The sequence below is a fragment of the Pseudophryne corroboree genome, chromosome 11 (assembly GCF_028390025.1).
Source record: "Pseudophryne corroboree isolate aPseCor3 chromosome 11, aPseCor3.hap2, whole genome shotgun sequence".
In the NCBI taxonomy this organism is placed as follows: domain Eukaryota; kingdom Metazoa; phylum Chordata; class Amphibia; order Anura; family Myobatrachidae; genus Pseudophryne; species Pseudophryne corroboree.
The window spans coordinates 304,507,798-304,527,250 of NC_086454.1; the positions used below are offsets into that span (position 1 = coordinate 304,507,798).

Consider the following 19,453-nt stretch of genomic DNA (forward strand, 5'->3'; position numbering starts at 1 on the left):
TTGTGTGAAGGGTTTTCTTTTATTGTACATATTTATTTACATGCAATAATCGCCTCAAACAATGTAAGTAAACACAAGGCACTTTATTGCTAAGTAGAGAGATGCTCTGCAAATAAAAAATAAAAGTTATTGGTCCCATCTCGGATCGGCAATGCTTTCCGCCTGGAATTTGTGTTGTCACGACGTTCTATCCCTGGAACACGCTACGACACCTTCGCGTTGCCTCATTTTTCCTGACCTCCGTGAAGATTCATTCCTAAGAGGTTTCGGAGTATTCCAATCCCAAGTGATTTATTTACTGATCTCCAAAATGCACTTGTTGTCCGACGTGAACTTTCCTATATATGTTTGGATCACTACTTGCGTGTCAGCACAATTGTTATCCGTAGTGTAGAGAATCTTTTTAGAATCCTTAGTATAACACGTTTGGTAACTGATATTTTATTTAAAAACTCCCCACTTAACGATCCTGAATAATAAGAGTCCACCTTTTCTCATCCTTTATAACCAAAAAATGCCTAGCCAACATATACAAGGTATTGGAGAGGAGTATGTACTGCTTTTCTGCACATTTGCCACAAGAGGGCGCTGTTACTGTTCTAATCCGTTCTCTAAGCATCTTGTATCTGAATCAGCTGCTGAGGATGGCATTGGAATTACTGTACTACCTAATAAAGTACAGACTATAACACCTTACTGGAAGCTCATCTGCAGAAATAGCAATGAATGACATCCACAGTCTAATGATAGATTGGGTCTCCTCTTAATTTTATAAAATGTTATATAAAGTTTATCCACTCTTCCCTCAATGGGTATAATAGGTTACTTTGCGCTTTTGTCTTGACCGCAAGTATCCACAGGGGTAGTCATGATGGAAAGATGTTCACCTGTTGTCCTGGAGAATGGTCACTGTCTTCTCAATGGTGAGTTACAAACAAAACCCATCAGTCAGAATCTGAGTCAAAATCCTCATCTGGGGAAGAAATACAAAGTTAGTCGTTGGGTGAGTCACATGATTGTTAAAAGAAAAAAAAAAAGTGATCTGTCTGATTTGATACAGGACTAATGGCTGGAGCCAAAAATATTTAAGGCCAAAAATATTTAAGGGACACTCGCTTTATCATACTCTATGCATATTCTTTGCCAAAGCTTTTACTGTATAATGAGATATGTGCCTCTAGGGCAAGAAGTTGTCCCCAACACAACTTGTCTAGTTCACTGCAACACATTCTTAATGGTATCATCTATGCTGAGGTCTGGACACGCACAAAATAAAAAAAGTGCAATAGTGACTAACATGTATTCTACAGCAATATACCAGAATAGCTTCTCCGCTGCTGAGTAATATGTTCTATATTATTCCTAAGGTGCTCAAGCGGTATCTGGATGATAGACCGTGTCTAGTTAGATAGACACCATAGGCGGTATTCAATTCTTTTCACCGCCTTACACACCTGTTCTGTTTCGGCTGACGGGCGTGGTATAATCATTTCAGCTTGCTACCCCTGCGCTAGCGAGGGCACCCAACCCCATTACGCAGCTAAACCTGAATACTATGGGCATTGCGCCCATAGTATTCAGATTTAGCTGCGTTACATGTGCTACAACGGGGATCACTTTAGATGGGAGACTGGGCGTGATATATCATTTGAATACCGCCCTATATGTTAGACAGACATTAGGTAGACAGGGTAAAAAGGTCGACATGAAAATGGTCGACATAAAGGTAGACAGGGTTTTTTTGTTTGTTTTTTTACATGTTTTTGGACTTTATACCTTCTCTATCCATGTCGGCATAGAGTTGGTTAAAAACTTTGTGGCAAATGCAGCGAGCCACTGACCCCGAAGTGTGGTGTGCGACGCCTTTCTCCAATTGGGGGTTGCAGATGACAAAACTATCCACACAAACCACAAAAATACAAAAAACAAATGGTGTCTACCATTTTTCATATCGACCTGTTGACCTAATGTCTGTCTAACATGTGGTGTCTATCAATCATCCTACACCCGCTCAAGCAGGGCCTGTAACTTTGCACCTTGGTGATTCCATGCACTGCAGGTTGGGCAGATGTAACGTGCAGATAGATTTAGATGTGCAAGTATCAACACAAATTTAAATTGCAGTGTAACAATAAAACTGCCCAGCATGTATGGGCTGCAAGCAAAAGCAGCCAGTATTTATGAATAGTCCACAGAGAATAGATAAATGCTGACACAGCCCATCTTTGTAATACTTCCTGTTATGCTGTAGGCTCTGCAGTGGCTTCATCCTGACATCATTTCCTCTATGTAGCCTGCTGCCCTCACATTAGCAAAATGTGGCACAGACTGGAGAGGATTCCACATTACTGGTTATATTTAGTACAGGAGTATTACTCTGCTCCCATAAGATTAGTACCTCCTTAGTATAAGACTGCAGTTGTTGTAAATTCTACTTACAGTATACAGTGATGTAAATAAACACATATAAGCAGTGAGTTCTGATGTCATTACTACAACGTACATTAGGATTCCACTTGCCCACTACTGTAAATTATTACATGCTGCTGCGGGATGACTTGTATTACAACCATTTTCCCATATTCTAATTTTTTTAATTTACAAGGTACCACAAGGGTTCTGTTGCGCCACAGAAGGGGATAAAACTGACAACAGGATACAGGGGTTCACTACGATATACCGGCGGTCGGGCTCCCGGCGACCAACATACCGGTGCCGGGAGCATGACCGCCGGCTTACCGACAGTGTGGCGAGCGCAAATGAGCCCCTTGCGGGCTCGCTCGCCACGCTACGGGCACGGTGGCGCGCTACACTATTTTATTCTCCCTCCAGGGAGGTCGTGGACCCCCACGAGGGAGAATAAGTGTCGGTATGCCGGCTGTCGGGCTCCCGGCGCCGGTATGCTGGTCGCCGGGAGCCCGACCGCCGGCATACTGAAGACCACCCGGATTCAGAAGTGCAAACTAATACAGACAGTATATAAATTCACATAGATACATATTTAAAGTGAAATAATTCTGTAGCGAAATCAAGGGGGAGATGTCCTTATTCATAGGAGCTTAAGGGGGGTACTCACGGAGCGATAATCTAAGCAATCTGACTAGATTGCTTAGATTTTAAGCAAGATCGCTCCGTGTGTACTCCCCACAGTGATAGCGATGCGCAGCCCCGCGCATCACTATCGCTGGTGCTAGACTTGCCTGCATGCAGGCCAATCTAGCAAGTCGCTCATTTCACCCGCTGGGTGAAATGAGCGCCCCCCCCCCCCCGCACGTTCCGCACACACCACGCTGAGCGGAGGGAGAGATGTGTGCTGAGCGGTTCGCTCAGCACACATGTCTCCCACATCTGCCCGTGAATACGGGCCTTTACACTCTGTAGCAGATATGGGTGTACACAATAGGGAGAAGATAGCATTGACTGCAAAATTAGCAGGGGGTTTGGTAAACTAGAAGGGAGAAAAATAGGAATTTAATACCTGCGGTAATTCCTTTTCTTGCAGTCTGTAGTGGATTCTGGGGTGACATTAGTACGGTGGGGGGAGGGGGTATAGATTGGGTCCATTGGAGCCTGGCACTTTAAGTAATCAATTAGTGTGTGCTGGCTCCTCCCCTCTGTGCCCCTCCTAGCAGACTCGGTCTAGGAAAACTGTGCCCGAGGCGATGGACATACTTTGAGAGAAGGATATAAAAACACAAAAAGCGGTGAGGTAACGAACCAACACACAACAATAACAAAGATAGCAGAGCTAACCATAACAGAGGAAAGCAACGCTAACTATAATAAAGGATAGCAACGCTAACCAAACATGGAACAGGGACAGCAGACCCAACCAAAAACACAACCAGGTAAGCAGGAACTCGAAGCACTGAGGCGGGTGCACAGTATCCACTACGGACTACGAGAAAAGGAATTACCGGTAGGTATTACATTTTCTATTTTCTCTAACGTCATAGTGGATACAGAGTGACATTAGTACCATGGGGAAGTCCCAAAGCTCCCAGAACGGGTGGGAGAGTGCTGAGACCCCTGTAAAACCGCCTGACTAAAATGAAGGTCATCTCTGGCCAAGGTGTCGAACCTATATAACTTTACGAACGTGTTCGAACCAGACCAGGTAGCTGCACGGCATAACTGTAAGGCCGAAACCCCCTGGGCAGCCGCCCAGGAAGCACCCACTGACCTTTGTGGAGTGGGCCTGGGTAGAATTCGGCAATGGTAATGCTGCCAGAGAATAGGCTTGTTGAATGGTCAACCTGAGACAACGAGCAATGGACTGGCTTAGAAGCAGGACGACCAATTTTGGTAGCATCATAAAGGACAAAAAGGGAGTCAGACTTCCTGTGACGAGCTGTCCTCTCGTAAATCCTCAAAGCCCTCACAACGTCCAAGGACTTTGGAGCAACCCATGTCTCAGATAGTACCGGAACCACTATCTGTTGATTAATGTGAAAAGCCGATACCACTTTTGGCAAAAACTGCGGGTGAGTCCTGAGCTCCGCCCTATCCTCATGAAATATCAAATATGGGCTCTTACAGGATAAGGCCCCCAATTTTGATGCATGTCTTGTAGAGGCTAAAGCCGGCAATGTGACTGTCTTCCACGTTAGATATTTCAAGTCTACCTGTGTAAGGGTTCAAACCAGTCCGACTGGAGAAAGGTCAAGATCACATTGAGATCCCACGGAGCCGTGGGAGGGACAAAGGGTGGCTGAATGTGAAGAACATCCTTTAGGAAAGTCTGTACTTCTGGTACTACAGCTAGTTGTTCCTGGAAGAAGATAGAGAGAGACAAAATCTGAACTCTGATGGAGCCTAACCGGAGGCCCTTATACACATCTGCTTGCAGGAAAAGCAGAAAATGGCCACGTTGAAATTCCGCGGGAGGATATTTTCTACCCTCGCACCACGAGACCTATTTCTTCCAGATACGGTGGTAATGTTTGGATGTGACCACCTTACGGGCCTGGACCATAGTGGAAATAACCTTGGATGGGAGACCTTTTCTAATTAAGATCTCCCTCTCAACTTCCAAGCCGTCAAACGTGGCAGCAGTAAGTCTGGATAGATGAACGGTCCTTGAGTAGCGGCAGAGGCCAGTATTCCTCCAGAGACATGGTCAGGAGGCCAATCCGGGGCAATTAGAATTGCCTGAACTCTTTCCCTTTTGAGTCTTTTTAGAACTCTTGGAATGAGAGAGATTGGAGGGAACAGGTATACAAACTGGTAGTTCCACTGCGCTATCAGAGTGTCCACTGCTGCAGCCTGCGTATCCCTCGTTCTGGAACAGTAACAAAGGAGCTTCTTGTTGAGACGAGAAGCCATCAGGTCTATCTGCGGACAGCCCCACCAGTTGTTGGAACACCTGAGGGTGAAGGCCCCATTTCCCCGGATGGAGGCTGTGCCTGCTGAGGAAGTCCGCTTCCCAGTTGTCCACTCCTGGAATGAATATGGCTGAGATGGTGCTTGCATTGGCTTCTGCCCAGAGGAGTATTCTTGACACCTCTCGCATGGCGGCCCTTCTTGTTCCTCCCTGTCGGTTGATGTACGCCACCGCCGTGGCGTTGTCCGACTGCACCTGGATGACTTGATTCCGAAGGAGATAGGCGGCTTGCAGAAGAGAATTGTAAATTGCCCTGAGTTCCAGTACATTTATGGGAAGAGCAGATTCATGACTCAACCACTTCCCCTGGACCTGGGCCCCCTGGGTCACAGCACCCTAACCCCTGAGTCTGGCATCCGTTGTCAGTATGGTCTAAGACTGGGTGCTGAAAGACCGACCCTCCACAAGGTGAGAGACTTGTATCCACCACAACAGGGAGATCCGTGCTTTTGGTAAGAGAGTTATACTCTGGTGCATGTGCAGGTGAGAACCTGACCACTTGTCCAGCAGATCAAGCTGGAACGGATGCGCATGAAACCTGCTGTACTGTATTGCCTCGTAGGAGGCTACCATCTTGCCCAGCAATCGAATGCAAAGATTAATCAAGATTTTGGGGGGCCTGAGCACCGAGCGGATCATAGCCTGGACAGTCAAGACTTTGTCCATTGGAAGGAATACCTTCTGAGGAGTGGTCTTCAGTATGCCGGCTGTCGGGATCCCGGCGCACAGTATACCGGCGCCGGGATCCCGACAGCCGGCATGCCGACACTTATTCTCCCTTGTGGGGGTCCATGATCCCCCTGGAGGGAGAATACAATAGCGTGGCGCGCATAGCATAGCGCGCCACCGTGCCCGCAGCGTGGCGAGCCCGCAAGGGGCTCATTTGCGCTCGCCACACTGTCGGTATGCCGGCGGTCGGGCTCCCGGCGCCGGTATGCTGGTCGCCGGGAGCCCGACTGCCGGCATACCATACTACACCCCCTTCTGAGATACCGTGTCCAGGATCATTCCCAGGAATTAAATTCTCTGAGATGGTTCCAGGTGAGATTTCTGGAAATTTAAGATCCATCCGTGATCCGTAAGCAGACGAGTTGTCAAGTCGATGCTGTGTAGCAGTTGTTCCCTGGATATCGCCTTAGTCAGGAGATCGTCCACGTATGGGACTAAGTTCACTCCCATCTTGCGCAATTGCAGCATCATCTCCGCCATGACTTTTGTGAATAACTTTGGTGCTGTGGAGAGACCAAAGGGTAAGGCCTGGAACTGGAAGTGTTGATCCAGTACAGCGAACCGAAGGTAAGCCTGATGGGGTGGCCATATTGCGATATGAAGATATGCATCCTTGATATCCAGAGATACCAGGAACTCCCTCTCCTCCAGACCGGAGATCACTGCCCTTAGGGATACCATCTTGAATTTGAACACTCGAAGATATGGGTTCAGGGATCTGAGGTTCAAGATCGGCCGTGCCGAGCTGTCCGGCTTCGGAACCACAAAGAGACTTGAGTAAAATCCCTTTGTTTGCAGCGGAGGAGGTACTGGAACAATAACTCCTGTGGATAGCAGTTTTTGAATTGCTTTTTGCAAGGTAACTCTTGCTACAGGTGAAGCTGGTAAGGCCAGCTTGAAGAATCTGAGAGGAGGTAGTTCCTGAAATTCCAGTTGGTCTCCTTGGGATATGAGCTCCCTCACCCAAGGATCCCGGCAGAACTTTGCCCACATTTGGGCGAAGTGCTGAAGGTGAGCACCTACCTGGAAGTCTTCTTGCTGCTGAGGCCAACCATCACGCGGAGGGCTTTGTGGATGAGGAGCCGGAGGCCTGGTCCAGAGCTCCAGCAGCTGCTGGTGCACGGGACTTACCGCGAGTTCCTTTAGCAGCATTGGACGCACCTCTGGCTCTGCCTCTGAATTTTGCCACACGAAAGGACTGCAGGGAGGTCCCAGGGTAGGGACGTCCAGCAGGAGGTGCAGCAGACGGCAGATAGGTAGACTTACCTGCTGTCGCCTGAGATATCGGCGTGGGCTCACACCCTGGGGCATGAGAAATAGCGCCTCAGGAGCTCAGTGTCCGGTCAGCGGGGATACGAACCATTAACTCTATATTAAGTTGGTTCGGTCCCCCCCCCTATGTCCCACGATGCAGGCAGACTGGTTGCCAACCAGTGCGGTCTGAAAATAATAAACTAACTAACATAAAGTATGAAGAAAACTCTCTGGAGCTCCAGAGAATGCACCTGGCTCCTTGGGCACATTTTTCTAAACTGAGTCTGCTAGGAGGGGCATAGAGGGGAGGAGCCAGCACACACTAATGATTTCTTAAAGTGCCAGGCTCCAATGGACCTGATCTACACTCCACGATGGTACTAATGTCACCCCAGTATCCACTAGGACGTTGGAGAAAACAGGTGTAATACCACACTTGATGGGTGGGAGGCAGGATGAAAGTGTAATGGTGCAAGGAAAAAGGGCACTCCAGTTGCTAGGAGCAGCCAGGAGTATCTCCAGAATGGGAAGTGGTGATCAGGGAGGAGCAATGCCAAGATGGGCGGAGGGAGTGCGTGAGGAAATGAGGCTGAAGATGTAAGGCGAAGGGTGAGGGTGAGAGCTTTGTATGTGAGAGAGAGAAAGAGGAGTTTTTAATTAAGCGGTTGTAGCGACACTTCCACTTTAAATATGGGGCAATGTAGTTCTAGATGTATGTAAGGGTGATATTACAAGTCATCAAGGGGTTCTGTGACCTATAAAGGCAGAAACAAAATCTGTTCAGAACAGAGACCCCCTACCATTAGGATAGGGTGCTGCCTTCCCTATATACATAGTGTAATACTTATACCAGAGGCGGTCAAACCGTCGATCGTGATCTACCCTTAGATCGCGGAGCTCTCGCCGGTAGATCGTGATCCAAATGTGACTTGCCGCCTGAGTCCGGAGCGTTCCCAATGATGCATTGCGCAGGTGACGTCATGACGTCAGCCGCGCACCCGCGCAATGCATGATTGGGAACGCGATGTGAGGAGCCTGTGCGCCTGCTGGATCTGGTTTGATCCAGTCAGCACCGGCGGCAGCAGGACAGAAGCAGGCACGGGAGCAGGATCCAGCCAGCGGGGATCCAGCCAGCTAAAGTAAGTATATCTGGCACTGTGGGCACATGGCACTGTGGGGGCATATCTGGCACTGGGGGCATATGTGTATCTGGCACATATGTGTTTGAGGTTTTTACCTGTGCGGGCCAATGGAGATATGTGTTTGAGGTTTATACCTGTGGGGGCCAATGTGTGATTTCACCCTATGTAGCAAGGCTACGCCCCCTTTTTGGGGCGCACGCCTGCAGCGTGAGCAATTATCCCACATGGGTAGATAACAAAAGCTTTTCAGCTTTCAAAGTAGATCACCGACTCATAAAGTCTGGCCACCCCTGACTTATACAGACAACCCTCATGAGGAATTGTCCTCTTCCTGAGGATCTGCTGCCCCCGTGCCCACAGCTGCCTGCATAGGAATACAATGGGGCTGGATAACTTAAGAGCTCTACACACAGGCCGATTGGCGGCCAAGGTGCATGATGGCCAATACGGTTGACAGCCAAACTGGCGGCGGCGGGGGTGACGTGGGCCCCCGTGGCCCTGCATGCTAATATGGACGAGATTGTCCATAATGACTTGCATGCATAAACGAGCCGGCACCAACGATGAACGAGTGCGGGGCTGCACATCGTTCTTCGTTGGTGGATACACAAATATATGAACGATATCTCGTTCATATCTTTCAGTGTAAGCGGCCAGTGTGTAGGACCCATTAGAGGAGTACATTTAGGCTCTGTGGAGCTGCGGGCTGAAACTGAAGGGGTGGGGGGGGGCGCGATTTGCCCTAAGCCCTCATACGTACCATCTGACTTCTGTTGTTGAGGTTCAGTCTCTTCTGATTCCCCCTTCTTTAGAAACTTTATGAGGTCATTGAAGATCAGGTAGAAATCTATGGCATACACAATGGTTGCAATAAATCCTAGCACCTGAGGAACAGAGAGAGGGTAACATAAGATGTATTGCTACAGGAGAACCATAGGCTGGAATAAACATACAGTATATATTTCCTCTTTAGGGCTTTGTCGGATGATGATAGCTGGAGCCTCTTTGCCTCACCTAGTCACATATGCTGGACGGTTGTGTGTCCTTTCTCTGGGTCAACACAAAGCATTTCTAAAAGGTTTTATTTCATGGAATCTGTTATTATCAGCCGTAATAACTGTGTTTGTTGTTCTGATTGGGACTGATGGGGTTTTTTATGCAGAGTTCAGTGCGAGTTAGTTTGCAGGTTAATCTACCGTGTTTTCCCAATGTGCTGCGCAGGAGCCAAACGCACACAAAAATATGCCATGCCGAGTCGTATCCAGACATAGGGCCTAATTCAGTAAGGATTGCTTATGTCGTCGCAATGTTCATCCAGAACTTCGATGCGATCGCAGTGCACAGATCGCAAATGCAGGAAGGAGGTGCTATGCACCTTCTCCTGCATTTGCATTGCTAAAGATTGCATGTGCAAAGCGGGCAGCTTCACACGTATGCATAATTCCACCTGATTTCAGACAGATCATCAGCACCCGGGATCAGTGTGCATGCGCCCTGGTAATGTAAGCCTATGGCTAGTGATAATCTGACCGGAGAGATGCCACAACATATACAGCATACAGGTGTAAATCTGCATTCTGTTTTGTGCATGCAATGCAGGCGTATTTAAGGCCAGTTTAGTTCAACTCTGTCTTTATGGTACTTGTTTGACCGCAATGAATCCACTTACTTATATGAGTGATCAAGTGGTGGAATCTGATAGTTGTATGTACATGGTAATAATAATTTATTGATATAAGTCAGTGACTTGGACTTTTCCAGTAATATATGGCAGCATGCAGTGAGCAACTTATTATGAATTACTTTATGTAACCATTTTTCCACAAGGGCTTGTTTAAAAAATATACATATGACACAGAAGAGGGTTATTTCTGTTATTTAAAATGCTCAGGTCATGCACAGATCAAGATTTTGCAGTGCCTGTTTTTGTGCAGCTCCTGTAGTTGCTTAGATACTGTGTATTACACTACATAAGCGCTCTGGTGGATGTTTGTCCTGTTTGCCAGTTGAACCATATGAATTGCATGGAATATGAGATACGAACGACACAGATTTTTAAAACCCCCAGAACGTGCAAAATCAAGTTTCCCTTTACTCAGTTATATATCTTACAAATCACATGTATTCTGTTTGGATCAGACCCTGTGTAATATATGGCCACATACCGAACACAAAACTCCAGAAGAAGGGTGGATTTATCACTCACCGCAGCTGCTTTGGACGCGCCACAGGAATACTTTGACAAAGCCACAAGTGATATTACAAAATATATAATGGCAGCAGAGACACAGCGAATGAAGTCCTAGGAGAGAGACAAAAATGTTAGTTACAACTGCATTTTAATTTAAAGATGGGGCTGTTCTATAGGGAACATCACTCCCAAAGTATGTCACATCTAATAAACACTAGCTGTAACATTTAGGGCCTTATTTCATAGCATGAGTCTAGCGAATTAGCCCCAATTTTTAAAGAGGCAATCATTTAAAAAGCAAAACCAACCTGGCTTTGCTTTTAAAGGATTGCTGCATTATCCAGTGACCTATCTGAGGTACTTCTGGAATAATCTGGAGGAGTTACTGTCTGCTGGTCAATTGTACGCAGTAAGTGGGTGCCATGCACGCGTCCAACCTGGGAGTGTTTTTAGGGGGTAGACACAGATACGGAAGCTAATGTGGCGTGTGCAGGTATGGGTCATTGGGTCGACCACACTTAGGTCGACAGTCATTAGGTTGACCACTATTGGTCGACATGCAGTAGGTCGACAGGGTTGCTAGGTCGACATGTGATAGGTCAACATGAAAAAAGGTCGTCATGAGTTTTTTTTCATTTTTTTGGTGTCGTTTTCTTCGTAGAGTGACCGGGAAGCCCAATTAGTGCACCATGTCCCCTCACATGGCGAGCGATCCGGCAAGGTGCCTCGCTCCGCTACCGTTGCGCTCGGCACAGATTACGTTCCCAATTGTAGTCCACGTAGATCGTAAAGTATGAAAAAGTTGTATTTTTTTTATTTAAAACTCATGTCGACCTATATATCATGTCGACCTAGCAACCCTGTCGACCTACTGCATCTCGACCAATAGTGGTCGACCTAACGACCGTATCCCGTGTGTGCTATAGTTCCTAGTGCGTTCAATTACCTCAGACTTGTGTTGTGTTTGAGAAAACAAAATCAGATTGCATTATGGGAACTCCTAGATGTCCTTAATGACTTCGCCACTTACCAGCAGAGGCCACAAAATCCCCTTCAGCTGCTCATTCAGTTTAGTGGAATAGGCAAAAAATGTGAAGAGACCCCACAGGAACTCTATGAGGGGCACCGTCATGAGGCTCACGGCGGACGATGCAACGTAACAGATGAACGTCAGGAAGGAAACCACCTGCAAACAATACCGGAAATGTTTGCAAATCTATTTTTCCCAGCAGCAAACAACACACACGATACACACTTGCAAATGTACTTTTTGTAATCTGACATCACATCAGGCTAAATACTGAGGGTCCCAGATGGTGTTACCACCCTAAACATTTCCAGGCCAGCCTACAAGTGTTGCAATATGTGAGTAACTAGGAGCAAGGTTCCCCACCCCTCTCCCCACGCTCAGCTGCCAGACAAAGGATTAAAACCATCCTCTAAAATACTAATAAAAGCAGAAGTTTTAGTTGCATACAGCAAAGAGTTCTGCATCTATTATTCTAGAGGCTTATATCAAATGAAGTATTTTTGAATACCACTCGGGTATATTTACTAAGGTGTGAGGGTTTTTTAGAAGAGATGTTACCCATAGCAGCCAATCAGATTCCACTTAACATTTATCCAGATGCTTCTAGAAGATAATAGCTAGAATATGATTGGTTGGTACGAGCAACATCTCCACGTCTAAAAAAAACTTGCACCTTAGTAAATATACCCCTTAGACGTCTGCCATCATTATTATTTTACAGAGAAGGTCTTTAATGAGATTTGATTTTGTATTCTGAAAAACTCTCTCTAGCTTAAACCATGCAGCACAATGAAATCATCCAACAAAATGAAATAGGAACGAGCTAGAATTGTGAGTTTTGCTTCCAATTGCAATGATAATTCCATAAAATGATTTGTGGAATGGATGGGAGATAAATACACAAATACTGTACATTGGTCGCTGTTGATTCAGGTCACGAACCCATTGTGTGACGCCATCCCTGACGAGCTCCTCACTGGCCTAAGCAATTGGCGGAACCAATGATACATCAGCACCCTTAATCACTGCGGGTCCTGTGGCCTGTAGCCAAGGCTGACACACACAGCACATAAGTGAAAAATAAATAAATGCCTTTTACAAACTTGTAGCTGTGCTGTTGTCTAAAATCAGTATTAGTTTTTTAAGTTTGGGGGAGTTATCCTGTCTGCTCTCTGCTGAATGTCACTTTTCCTCCCGGCGTCTGATCCAAGCAACAATTGAATCGCTCCACTAGACACTCTTTAGCATAAACGACCAGCAAGGGGTGCAGGAAACAATTTAATTGAATAAGGCCCTCTTACTGTACACACCCGCCGCTGCACTTGGCTATATATTGTTCTCCAGCTGTATAAACAATATATTGCATAATCTGTACTATTCCTGCCTACTTTTGAAAAAGCCTTTCAGGGAGATTGTGAAAGTAACACCTATCCGCTCGGACGTGTGCTGGTTGAAAGACCCTGGTTGAAAGACCCTGATATTTTCAGGATTTTTTAGTGTATTGAGTTTTGCAAGAGGTTCCATATACTGTAAGTGGCCACGAGAAACCTTATTTAAAATGCATGTAGCCATAGGGATCTTTGTGCCTTATAATGCAGAGAAATGGCACTGATGAACCCATCTGAATGTATGTATCTCTTTTTTCATTTTTCCCCAAGAATGTAACAGCTATATAATGGGGGTAAGGTGTAAGCAAGGAGATTGCTGATCTATTCATGGAGATTGCTGATATTTCAGGGAGTCTCCTGTAGAAGGAGGGTAGGCAACTATGCTCTCCACCCAGCCTAAGACCCAGTCCAGAATAACTTGGGTCTTGTATACTCTGTACATGCAAATTGTTGGTCTCCGTTCCCCTGCATGTTCCATATGAAGAAAGACATTAGGGGACTTTTGCATATCTTGGATGTGCCTGGAAAAAAAGTTTTGGGATAAGATTTTAGTTATGATTTTACACAAAAAAAATATGCAGTCTGAGCGGAATTGATATTTTAACCAAAAAAAACCACACATCCACAGTTGATAATAGCTGCCTTTTAAAACCGACCGGACACATCATTAGCCAGCTGCATGCAGTCAGCTGTTACCATACATGTGAAAGAAGTACAATTCTGCTTATTGATTAAGGTGCATGGTTTTACAGATGCAGAAACAGCGCACTGTTTGACGGATTCAGAGATACACGTAAACCCGATGGTTTATGCACATCTCCGATGTTTGTGGGACTGCACATGAGCAGAACGAGTCCTTCAAAAGCGCACGTGGCTTTTGAGCTGCAGCCTGATTAATTGGCGGTTTGGGGTCGGCACTGGATAACCTTGCCAAAAATTGCCCAATTTTCTGGGATGGCAACGCCAGGGTCTGTGTCTTCCTGGCCACAACTACAGACTCGCAAGGGCCAATCTGAGTGATCTCAGGGTTGGCTTATGGCTGATGGTTTTGCAGCTGATCTGATGCTGTGTCCTAAGACGCAGCACTTTAGATCTGTGGTGCCGACAGGAGGCCTGTTCCCTTCTAACGTCCCTACCAGGCATTAGCATATTTTTGCAGAACAGCTGCAGCTGCTCTGCAGAACCATCCATCTGTGAATTGCACTCTGTGGCACAGAACGTATTATACAATTTATTCACATATCCCAGGCTACTCATACAAACCATACGCTGCACTAAATCCTGCCCCAACTGTAAACAACTGGACAAGACTACATACTCTTCAGCAGTAAACACAGATACCTATTGCTAAAAGGTGCCCATGCAGTAGATCACAATCTCATAATAATTATGCCTGCTGTCCCTTTAAATTTAACATCTGGATTTTTATAACAGCACTGGGTGTGGTTATTCATTATCTAGTCCCCTATCCCTGGAGTCTTGAAGTTAACCACGCATCATAAAAGGGAAATGCACTATTTTCCATCTTGAAGGAGTAATCACCCCCTCCCCCGGTCACTTGGTGATTGTATTATGGCTGGGGGGTAAAATGAGGCTAGGTGCTAGGCAGTTGCAGGGAAGAGAGGACTACAGATCATTGATAAGGGGATACAGCATATACCTGATGCCGTCAGGATGAAGGGGATATAGGGATTGAAGAGACAGGACAGCAGAGGAGAAGCTACAAAAGGTTAATGAGATTGACACAGGACGGTGCGGGGTAAAAGTGAGGGCAAATGATTCTGAGGATGCAGGAATGTGAGAACTCAGGAGAGTGAGGAAAGGAGATTGCCAGACTGGGTACTGCTATGAGTGTGAGCGTGTTTCTGGATGAAGAAACGGTGTAGGGATGAGGTGAGGGTCTCTGGATGAAGAAACAGGGTGTAGGGATGAGGTGAGGGTCTCTGGATGAAGGAACATTGTGTAGGGATGAGGTGAGGGTTGGTTCTATATCGGAGTGGGAGAAGGGACCTTGTGACGTACCTAGGGGAGGAGACACGTAACAAGGGGGAGGAGCTACGGCCGAACAGGGTACCCGAAAAGTACCCTCGCGGGCTTGCCACGCTTCGGGCTCGGTGACTCGCTGCGCTCCACTTCGCTCGTCACCTAATTACTAAAGGTAATAGTTGGTGGCGGGGATAGTAGAGCAACTGTCCCGCTGGCCTAGCTCCTCCCCCTTGTGTAGTGGCTCCTCCCCCTGATGGAAAAGGTCCCTTAGGCCACTTGGATCTAGCCTCAACCATGAGGTGAGGGTCTCTAAGACAAGGAATGGGGTGTAACTGGATGCAGGATCACGGTGCAGAGGTGAGAATATCTGGATGAAGGGATAAAGTGTATGGGAGAGGGTCCCTAGATGACAGGACAAGGTATAGGGGTGAGGGTCCCTGAATAAATGAACGAACAGGATGTAGGATTGAGACTCCCTAAATAAAGGCACAAGGTGTAGGGGCGATGATCCCTGGATGATGGGACAGGGTGTAGGGGTGCAGGTCTCCATGAAGGCACAGGGAGTAGGGTGTGGGGGTCACTTGTTGAAGGGACAGGGTGTATTGGTGAGGGTATCTGGAAGAAAGGACAAGGTGTAGTGGGGAGGGTACCTGGATAAAAGGACAGGATGTAGGACTGAGGGTCTCTAGATGGAGAGAGTATAGCGGGGGGGGGGGGGCTGGATGAAGGGACAGGGTCACAAGGTGTTTGGGTCGGGGTTCCTGGGTACAGGGCCAGGGTGAAGGTTTAGGGTCTCAAGATGTAGGGTGGGGGTTCCTGGATACACGGTTGGGAGAAGTGGTGGGGTCTATTGATGAAGGGACAGGGTGCAGGGTGGGGGCAGTGCCAGCACTAGGGGAGAGGCAGCAGGTGACAAGCGGTAGGTGATGCTGGGGAGAGGCAGTGTGTGATGGGAAGTGGGTGATACACACTAGGTGATGCTGGGGAAAGGCAGTGGGTGACACTGGAGAAACACAGGGCAGAGGCAGTGGGTGATATGCGGAAGCGAGGCAGTGGGTGTCAGGCAGTAGGAGACACTAATGAGAGGCAGTGGGTGACAGGCAGTGGTGATGGGTCATGGGTGACGCTGAGGAGAGGCAGTGGGTGACGCTGGAGAGAGGCAGTGGGTGACGCTGGGGAAAAGTAGTAGGTGACACTGGGGAGAGGCAGTGGGTGACAGTCAATTGGCGACAGGCAGTAGGAGACACTGGAGAGAGCCAGTGGGTGATGGGAAGTAGGTGATGCTGGGGAAAGGCAGTGGGTGACATTGGGGAGAGGCAGTGACAGGCAGTAGTGGATGCTGGGGAGAGGCAGTGAGTGACAGGCAGTAGGAGATGCATTGGGTGATGCTGTCCTCTTTAACGCCAGCTGCTGCGCTTCCTCAGCCTGCCTGTCACATAGTTTGACGGGCGCAGCAATAGTAAGTAGCTGCGCCTCTCCAGCCCACTGACTCTACTGTAAACTCCACTTACTGCAGTGCGCAGGCCCACTGTGGGGGTCTCTGGATGAAGGGATAGGGTCACAGAGTAGGACCCTGGATGAAGGGACAGGGTATAGGGGTGAGGGGCTTTGGATGAAAGGACAGGGTAGAGGTAGGAGTCTCCGGATGAAGAGACGTGCTGTTGGGGTGGGGGGGTCACTGGATAAATGGATAGAGTGTAGTGCCTCTTTCATATCTCCAGTGTCGGATCCCACCCGGGAATTGAAAATGGGTCCTTTCCGGGTGGGATCCAGCATTGGACCCTAACGGCAGGCTTCCCGACCCGGCAATATGCCGGGTCGGTTGCCATAGCGGCGGGGGGCAGAGCCGGAAGCGGGCGCTGGGAAATGAGCTCTTCTCCGCTCCACCTCTCCCTACGTGGTGAACGGGTCACGGGTCGCATTCAACCCAGGAACCCATTTACACTGCCACTGACACAGATATGCAACCCGGGAATAACCCTTCTTATAACCCAGGTTGAATTACCGGGTCAGGCGACCAGGGAATTCTCCAAGGCCCCTTTCACATTGCACACTGACCCGCGTCAACCCGGCAATATGCCAGGTCGATACCAGGTTATTTTTGGGATGTGAAAGGAGTATAAGGGAGAGTACACATGGATGAATAGACAGGGTGTAGGGGTGAGGCTCACTGAATTAAGGGATAGAGTTTAGGAATAAGAGGTCCTGGATGAAGGGACAGGGTGTAAGGGTTGGAGTCTCTGGATAAAAGGATGGGATGTAGGGTCGTGGTCCCTAGATGAAGGGACAGGGTGTAGCAGTGGAGGTCTCTGGATGGAGGGACAGGTTATATGGGTGAGGGGCTTTGGATGAAAGGACAGTGTAGAGGTGTGAGTCTCTCCAGATGAAGGCTGTAGGGGTAGGGGGTCACTGGATAAAGGGACAGAGTGTAAGGGAGAGGATACCTGGATGAAAGGACAGGGTGTAGGGGTGAGGGACAGTATAGGGCTCCTACAGTACAGATCATCCATAGGCTATAACCATCATGTGAGGGACGCAGGACCACCTCTGATGATTGTGCTCTTACCCACTCTGCCAGCAGCAGCTGCCCTTTGCGAGAGCTCAGGAACTCCTTCCCCGGGATGATGGCTCTGAGGGCGGACTGGGGTGCCCGGGGCTGCTCCGCCGCTTCGGGGTCATCCATGGTCGGAGGGCTAGGCGCAGCAGCAAAGTTTGTGCTTTTTGGAAAAGGAAGGGGGAGCGGAAATGGTGACAATGCGGAAACGTACAAAGAAAGTGCAGTAATGTGTGATAGTGGTGAGCTGTAACCCCTGCACCGCCGGAGCCCACGTCCTGCGCCCACCGGGGCACCCACACTCACGCTGGGCACACATGCAGCCGGGGTATATAGAACGTGCATTATATACAGCAGCCCCATCACAAAGCCGTCTGCTGATGCTGGTCTCACTGGCAGCATTACTCTGTCGCACAGTGCACAGGCAGCTCAGGGGTTACTGCAGCCCTCTCCCAGTTGCATGGGGGCCACATGCACATGGCCGGTGTGGTGGGCGCTCACAGGCTGCTGCACGGGGGGCACATGCATATGGACGGTGTGGTGGGCGCTCACAGGCTGCTGCACATGGCCGGTGTGGTGTGCTGGGCGCTCACAGGCTGCAGCCCTCTCCCAGCAGCCGGGCAGCAGCAGTCACAACTAGCACTTGGCAGCTGGCCGCGGGTTGCACTCTCTCCTCCGGGCTCCGCGCTGGGGGTAGCAGAGAGGAAACCTAAATATTTATACAAGTGTCAGCAGCTTATGGGCACTCTCACGCTGAGCATCTCCCCACTAGGAATGGATATACTGTGTTATATACCACCTGGACCCGGGCTTCTTCCCATAAGCCTGCATCTAGCTGTTATATAAGGTTATACAGTTTATTTTGTAGTTAAACCTCTGAAAATGCAGTTTTTTCAAAGTTTGGACACTTACCGCATATGCACCAAGTTCCGGGAATGCGATACATTCCAGGGCTTAGAATCATACTTGCCTACCTGACCCCCTCCATGAGGGAGAAAATGCTCTGTTCCTGGACTTTCCTGGTAATGTATGATTGCCATCACCTGTGGTGAAACACCTTTCTTATCAATTATACCCCTTTTACACCTACGAGCACGGGTCGCAGCCGGGAGCCTGACACGGGAGCTGCCCCCTGCTGCGACCCGTGCTCGGTCCCTTTCCCATTAGCAGTCACAACCCGGCATATGCCGGGTTGGTGACGCTTCTAGCTACACGGCAGGGGCGGCGCAGGGAGATCACATGATCTCCCAGCGCCGCCCATCCATACAGTGTAAACGGGAGCCGTGTCGCATCGACACGGCTCCCGTTTACACTACACCCTACCCGGATCATTCCCGTGTCCTACCCAGGTAAATAGCCGGGTAGGATTCACGGGTCACTTGATCCGGGTTTACCCTTTTCCACTTGCCAAAAACACGGGTAAATGCGCGCCCCCGTGCATTTACCCGTGTTTTTTGAGCTAGTGGAAAAGGGGTCTTACCCAGCTCACCACAGGTGATGGCAATCATACATTACCAGGAAAGTCCAGGAACAGAGCATTTTCTCCCTCATGGAGGGGGTCAGGTAGGCAAGTATGGCTTAGATGCGGTGGGCAGCATGTCTTTAGATAGAATTGCCGAATAGAAGCCTGTGTGCTTCTTAACACCCCCCCCCCCCCCCCAGATATAACATGTGCAGTGAGAGTTAGATTTGGGTGGGGTGTGTTCAATCTGCAATCCAAATTGCATCATAAAAATAAAGCAGCCAGTATTTACCCTGCACAGAAACAATATAACCCACCCAAATCTAACTCTCTC

The 19,453-nt window shown here is 48.4% G+C and overlaps 1 protein-coding gene across 1 annotated transcript; it reads right to left on the bottom strand.

Annotated features, from left to right (window-relative positions):
* Positions 1-18,315, bottom strand: CMTM3 (CKLF like MARVEL transmembrane domain containing 3). The gene is made up of 5 exons (XM_063945559.1): positions 17,670-18,315; positions 11,730-11,885; positions 10,715-10,810; positions 9,269-9,392; positions 1-973 (listed from the first exon to the last, which is right to left on the bottom strand). The coding sequence occupies exons 1-5, from the start codon at positions 18,057-18,059 to the stop codon at positions 945-947; spliced, it is 795 nt and encodes a 264-aa protein (XP_063801629.1). The 5' UTR covers positions 18,060-18,315; the 3' UTR covers positions 1-944.
* Between the last annotated feature and the right edge of the window lie 1,138 nt (positions 18,316-19,453).

Bases quoted from the DNA above. Each gene is read 5' to 3' on its own strand.
- CMTM3 (XM_063945559.1), bottom strand. From the start codon at position 18,059: ATGCTGCCAGTGAGACCAGCATCAGCAGACGGCTTTGTGATGGGGCTG. The intron at 11,886-17,669 runs GTAAGAGCACAA...TATTGTTTGCAG, and splicing joins AGCTGCTGCTGGCAGAGTGG to GTGGTTTCCTTCCTGACGTT. The intron at 9,393-10,714 runs GTGAGTGATAAA...TCTGTTCCTCAG, and splicing joins GCGCGTCCAAAGCAGCTGCG to GTGCTAGGATTTATTGCAAC.